The sequence below is a fragment of the Takifugu rubripes genome, chromosome 20 (genome assembly GCF_901000725.2).
Source record: "Takifugu rubripes chromosome 20, fTakRub1.2, whole genome shotgun sequence".
In the NCBI taxonomy this organism is placed as follows: domain Eukaryota; kingdom Metazoa; phylum Chordata; class Actinopteri; order Tetraodontiformes; family Tetraodontidae; genus Takifugu; species Takifugu rubripes.
In genome coordinates this window covers 5113456-5120100 of record NC_042304.1, presented here as the reverse complement: position 1 = coordinate 5120100, position 6645 = coordinate 5113456, and the positions used below count along the sequence as shown (strand labels likewise).

General features: G+C 44.5%; 1 protein-coding gene across 3 annotated transcripts; it reads left to right on the top strand.

Annotated features, from left to right (window-relative positions):
* The first annotated feature begins 1135 nt into the window (after positions 1-1135).
* LOC105417904 (uncharacterized) lies at positions 1136-5380 on the top strand. 3 transcript variants are annotated; one of them, XM_011614563.2, is made up of 8 exons: positions 1136-1842; positions 2458-2496; positions 2596-2895; positions 3619-3922; positions 4098-4364; positions 4432-4473; positions 4755-4839; positions 4930-5380. In XM_011614563.2, exons 4-8 carry the CDS (start codon positions 3727-3729, stop codon positions 5090-5092), a joined length of 753 nt encoding a protein of 250 aa, XP_011612865.2. In that variant the 5' UTR covers positions 1136-1842; positions 2458-2496; positions 2596-2895; positions 3619-3726; the 3' UTR covers positions 5093-5380. The 3 variants fall into 3 exon arrangements, with proteins under 3 accessions (XP_011612865.2, XP_029684747.1, XP_029684745.1); XM_029828887.1 differs by lacking the exons at positions 2458-2496; positions 2596-2895; XM_029828885.1 differs by having other exon boundaries at positions 1136-2895.
* Positions 5381-6645: the final 1265 nt, after the last annotated feature.

Genomic DNA, 6645 nt, shown 5'->3' with positions numbered 1-6645 from the left:
CTTTACTTCCAGGTCACCACGCCTCCCTCCTCTTGTGGAGAAATCGTGCAGGATCTCCCCCCGCAACATTCAAGACTTCTTTCATTTAAAATAAACCCTTTTGAGAGCGAGTTGGCTGTTTCCTGTCTGCAACCGCGTCCTGTATGAGCCCAACCTTAGCAGTAAATAGTTTAGAACAACCAGGAACAAACATGATGGTTGAACTTCGAGCACAACATCCGCGAAGGTCCTTGAGGGAACCAACCAGAACCCTGAAGGGAACAGGAGCAAACTTCTCTGAAGAGACGTGAAAACAGGCTCATCCGACATGACAGGGAGGATGTCAGAATATCCTCAAATCCAGGATCCAGGATCAATGCAAACTTCTAGTTTTTAAAATTAATTTCGTCAGTCTGAGGTACTTAGTGTAGACTGATCATTCATTATTTGCATCTTTTTGATTGTAGCCCAAGACTATGATGGGAAGAAATGATTTTTTTTTAAAAAAGGCTCAGAATGATTAGTAAATTTTATTGCTAAATAATTAGCCCAGTAATTTGCTAATGGATATTTAAGTGGGCAATAAAAAACAACATAGATGTAATACTTCATTGTAATTAATCATCATTCAATCAATGATTTTTAAGATAACACACCCTGTAGACATCTGACAACAGGTCATTTCCGATCCCATTTACTTTTCACAGCATGTTCTAATTCAGTTTAAATTTGGAGTTGTCAAATCACTTAGACTCCCCCCTTTTTTGGTGGCAATTTAAGATCACACACTGTAAGAATGCATTTCTGGTGCATGCTAGCTCCCTGAAGGGCACATCCTGGACGGGTCACCAGTCCGTCACAGGGATTTCACTCATAAACTGGTAGTGGGATGTCTGATGTTAAATAAGGCTGGAATGTTCATGACACCATCTTTAGTGACAAGAGTACTGCTTTAGCATGTTAGCTTGTGCTAATACGTGCTACCTTATTTGAGTAACTGAGCTAAAAAGAAGGAAGAGTACTTATTGGGAGCTGGTGATTACATCTTTATTACGCTTGAGACATTTTCAAACAAAGCTGCAAAGATAGACCCTGCTGTAACCCCCCCCCCCCCCCCCCCCCCCCCACCCCCCACTCCAAAATAAGGCAGTGGATGACAGATTGTCGGGAACCTTAGAAGACTTTTCAAGTTGTGTTGTCAGTCAGTTGGAGCGATGCTGAGATATTTTAGGTTTGGGTCAAAGTGCCGAGCAGACTGAGGGACGACTGATGGGACGCGATTCGCCTCGTTGCACTTCCCAAAAAATCTGCGATTGTAGCTGATTGGATTAAAGTAGGAGATGGAGCGCTGCCGACAGCAGACGTTACAAAAGCAGAGCGAGGGATGTAAATAGAACAGATGGGTTAATGAAAGAGAACAAGCCCCAGCCGGGACTACTGACTCTAAAAACATGAAAGCTTGTGTGGAACAACAGTTTCACCTTTGCAGCAAAGGCGGAGGTGCAATAAATGCCAATTAAATCTCCAATAACTGAGGGGAGCTACTGTCCTGAACTGGTTCTAGTGGGCTGGGACCTGATGACTCTCACATTCTATCTGTCTTGGAACTGTGTTGTTTGATGGCTCCGCCTCATACCCAGTTAAGGCAGGAAGGAAACGTCTCCACCAAGATGTTCATCTCTGTCTGTGGTCTGCTAACAGATGCCGTTACTCTGTCTGCAGACTTCCAGGGGGGAGGATAAAACCCTTTGGAAAGTAACTGCAGGCACAGGACCAGGAACCATTTGAGACCCCGTTGCTTTTAGGCCGTGGAGCAAGAAGGAGCTGACAGAATGAGCGCCGCGTTTCTCTCCTCACTCCTTGGTGAGTATCACAGATGAAGACAGGCCATTTTGAAGCACTGCACTGCAAGTATACTGGGATTACTGGGTAGGTTTTCTTTTTAAAAAAGGTTCCTTTTGTTGGGAAAAAAAGGGTCCCAGCTGCTGTGAGAGTGCTGCCGACCCCCAACGTGACCCCTGAAGTTGTCCTCATGACAGGCACAGTTCGAACCTTTACTTGGCTGCTCTGCCCTCGACAGTCAGGATGACACACAAAACGTATGCATGTGCACGTCAACAGGAAAATACAACAAAGTGATTTTCCTCCCGCTAGGATGACAGCAGTCGGGAGCAGGAAGCTCCTCACTAATGCGTCTGATTTGAGCTCAAATAGACGCTGTTGCTGCAGAGACGCTTGGGCATTAAATCTACCAGCAAAGTTGCTCCCGAAAGTTCACTTTTAATCATTCCGGCTGTGTGATCTCCTAACTGACGATCAGATGTGCCGTCATGTGGGGAGAAACCATCTGAGCCCACTGTGGAGTCCATATTAGCTCCGCCAACAGAAACAGGCTGCGTTTAAACTGACACTTGGTTGGCAGGAACAAGCTGTTGTAGTGGGAAGACTTATGGAAAAGTGACTTTTTATGTGTTTCAGGTATAGTTGCACATGTTCTTGGAGCTGCTGCCTCTGAGGGTGCTGCACACACACACACACACACACACACGCAAGTTTTATTAATCAAGAAAATTAGGCAAAAACAACAGAAAATGAAGGATTCCTTTTTTTTTGCAGTGGACTTGAAAGTTAGCGTGTCTGTGTGGCCGCCGGGGTCAAACATCTTTGTTGGTGAGTGTGTGTTCCTTCAGTGCACAGTGGAGTCAAATGCCACCTTCGTGTGGAACTATCAGTGGTTCAGGCAAAAACCGCAACCTGGTCCCACTCCGAGACGCCGCCACCTGGTCTCGGGTGACGGCTACTTCATTGCAGCGGTGACGCGTGAGGACGCTGGTGGGTACTGGTGCCAAGCTGAGAGGTGGAGGAGTAACACCTCTCTGGTTCTTCTCAGTCAGCCAACCGTGTTCACGGTCTCAGGTGAGAAACCAGATCCAGGACCAGAATGCGGAGGTTGTGACTCTTGATTGCTGGGACTGCTGGGAAGAGACATTCCGCTGTAGTTAACAATTTCCTTCCCCCTGTTCTCTTTCCCGAGGTGTCGCCAGCTCTAGACTGGCTCACTAACCACTGACAGACTCAAATTTAGACCTACCAACATGAACAATGCTACAATTAATGTATGTGCATGTGTGACGCATGTGTCTTGCTCCACAATGCCTCTATCTCGCCCACTCTTCCTCCTTCCTTCCCTCCTCATATGAGACTGGTTCTCCAGGTTTTTCCCTCCAGGTTTCTCCGTGCGAGCTGCCTCCCGGTTTCTGAAAAGCAGTTAGAGACAATCTTGACTGTCACAGATGCTGGATAAATAAAGTTGAACTGAATAGAATTGTAGACGATTCTGTCCTAAATTGAGCAAATATTAATATTTGGATCAATGTGGAGATTTATTTTCTTGAATTTCAATGGTCCACATCCAACAGTGGGTGAAACAGGATCAGTAACGGGAGAAATAGACAAATAGAAATGACATATAATTACCTGACTGATGTATTTATAAAATAGGAGTCAGGCGCAAATGACTCCATGGGTAGATTTTGAAACACTTTTTTTTTTGTGTAGATGTTGTGAAACACAGCTGCTGAAAAATTAACCTTACAGGCTTATTTGTCTGGCTTCTTTCTGTCAATCTCTGTCCTCCAGAGGAGCCGCTGGCCTCCGTGACCCTTGACACCCAACAGCAGGCAGGTCTACACAGGACAGCGATTCACACTCCGCTGTCCTCAGGCTCGCGCTAATTCTTCAGGATGGATGCTCAGGCGCTTCTCTCCGGGACGCAGAGTGAGAAAAAGAGTCCTACGGACAGACGCGTGTTCGCCGCTCGGGGGCGCTGTCGGCACAGATGTGTCCGACACGTGCACGTTCACGGCTGCCAGTGAAAACGCCGGACTGTACTGGTGTGAGGGTGCAGAGGGCCGCAGCAATGCCGTCCACATCATGGTCAGCAGTGAGTCTCCTGACTACCAATTATGTTGAGACATGAGACACTTGGGGAAAACACACACGTGTAGTGCACGTGAATGCAGAATACAGCCCAGTAACACAACTCCAGGGTATACATTCGGAACCTATAATGTTTGAAAGAATCAGTTGGTTCCGTATTTACTGATTATGTCTCATAGATGGTCTCGTCATCTTGAGAACTCCTGCCATCCCAGTATCTGAGGGCGCCACTGTGGTTCTGCAGTGCCAGTACCTGACAGCCAACCACAGCAAAACCACCTTCTTCAAAAATGCGGCAGAAGTCTTGACCTCCGCTTCGACTGCACGGGTGGTAAAAATGACCCTAGAGAGTGTGACACAGGAGGACGAGGGCTTATACAAGTGTGCGTCCCAGGACGGGACGACAGAGAGTCCAGAGAGCTGGTTGTCCGTGAGGCCACAGGGAGGTCAGTGGCTGAGATAAAACCATCGCCGGTGTCATAGCGGTCAGTAAAAGTAAATTGTGTCTTTTAGGGAACTTCACATCAGTAGATTGGACTGCAGACCCTGTGGGAGGTAACATTTTGTTTCAGTTTTACTTATTTTAACTAGATTTCAAGAGTTACTTGTTGCTGTAATATATTCCTCATAGTTCAGTAGTTGAAAGACAGTTTGGGCTCATGAAGTTGCATTAATCTACAGACCCGGTGTCTGAAATGAGAGCATCTATTTTACTAAAACTTTATTTACTATGAATATTAGAGGGGTACCAATGTCAGCCCTCTTACAGCTAATACAGCAGTATAATTATAGCCCATTTGAAAGACTTTTAAGTGGTCTGGTTGTCCTGTTGCCAGGCACTTGGACATGGATCACTGTTTCATGCACTGTGGTTCTTCTGGTTCTCATCCCTCTGACTGCCTGGTCAGTCCATTATTACAGGTTAGTCCCAATGTCTCCCAATAAAATCACACCTCTCCGTATGTTTACAATCCAATCATGCTATTCAGTTGGTCTTTTACTTGCACAAAGGACAAAAATGTTTAGCGGTCGCAGCTGTTGGCCCAGTTGCCAACAGGACCGACCATCGGTGGAGCATCCTGCAACCAAGCAGGATGCAACAGAAGTGCAGTGGGACCTGTCCTGGATGGAGATGTCCAATCTGCTAGACAGACATGTATATCCCAGCACCTAAGAACATGAATGTTTTACCTTTATCATTTAAATTTAATAGTTTTTACATCTTCAGAACAAACTTTGAAATGTTTTTTAAATGTTTGAAAAGAAGCAAATCAGCATTCATCCTGTTATTATTTTCCTAATCATTATAATCTAAATACTTTTTATTAAACACTATTATTAATGTACTTTTTCCAATACTCTCATCCAGCTAAACACTGTACTTTTTGTGTTATCCATAATATAAAGTGTTTCTTGCTTGTTGTTCATTTCTTTCAATCTTTCTTTTTTGTTCTTCTTTACATAAACAAATGTCTCTTATTCAGTAGCCTATGTTATTCTCGACAACACTCAAACGTCATCATACATGTATAAAGTATGAATACACACAGCAAAGAAGAAAACATCATTCACATTTCACAATTGAGGCCGCGTGTTGCCGATCCGAGAAAAACAGGGCACAAGGATGCACTCTGAGAAACAAAGAATGGTGCCGGAGGAGTGAAAACAATAATCCCTAAAGGCTTGAAGGCTGTGGCCTCCATCACCAGGAGGATGTACCTTGCCAGAGAGCAAAATCAATCAATCAATGCTTTTATTTTGAAAGGTCGCTCCAGCGTCAGATACCACAGCAGACCCGCAGATAGGTGAAAGCAAATAACTGTCAGTTTGTGCTATTTGGGAACTAGGTTAGATGTCAGATCTCTGATATAGATCACTGGCAGGAGAGTTGTTGCTATGAGTACTGAGCGAAATCACCATAGCTCTGAACTAATCAGTGACACCAAAAGTACAAATTTATAAAATGGTAAAATTCTGTCAGACATATGTACATGGGGATATTCCTGACCTAAAAATCTCATGACATTGCTGCCATGAATTAAATATTGGTCCTGAGTGTACATTTTCACATAATTACTCCTAATTTAACTAGAAATAAAAGCACTTGGAGAGCGCAGACTTCAGCCAAGCTGGTTATTTCCCCACATATTGTCACATCCATAGTGTAGTTGAGCTCGCAGGACTAGATCAGCACCACTGAAGATCTTGTCAGGAGGCCTGTCCTTGCACTTCTTGTGGCAACAAAGCACCACACCTCAACAGGAAGTTTGGTTTAAGTATTGGTTTATCAGACCAAATCAAAGCCCCGTGTGATCAAAGCTAGACATCAAATACAGCAGCAACTGAACTAAGGACCAAAACACACCTACTACTGTGTTGTACGCCTGAACACTAAACAGACAACTTTGGTAGCAGACAAACTAGTTCATAACCATGTTGAAGGAATCCATTTTTATCGTTAACCAGCTGAACAAGGAGCCCTTCCTTAAAAACCTCACCTTCCCTTCTTTTGAGGCATTAAGTCCATTGATGCTTCTGGAGGTTTTAAATGAGGTCCTGACTGAAATACAGCCGAAATACACTGAAATCATCCAGGATAAGACAGATGAAGAAAGGGTGCAAGAAATGATTAACCTTCTGTCCATGCTGGAATATGAGCCGATCAAAGAGTGTTGTGATCTGCAGGCAATCAGAGAAGGTTTGGACACTAACGACAAGGTGGTGATC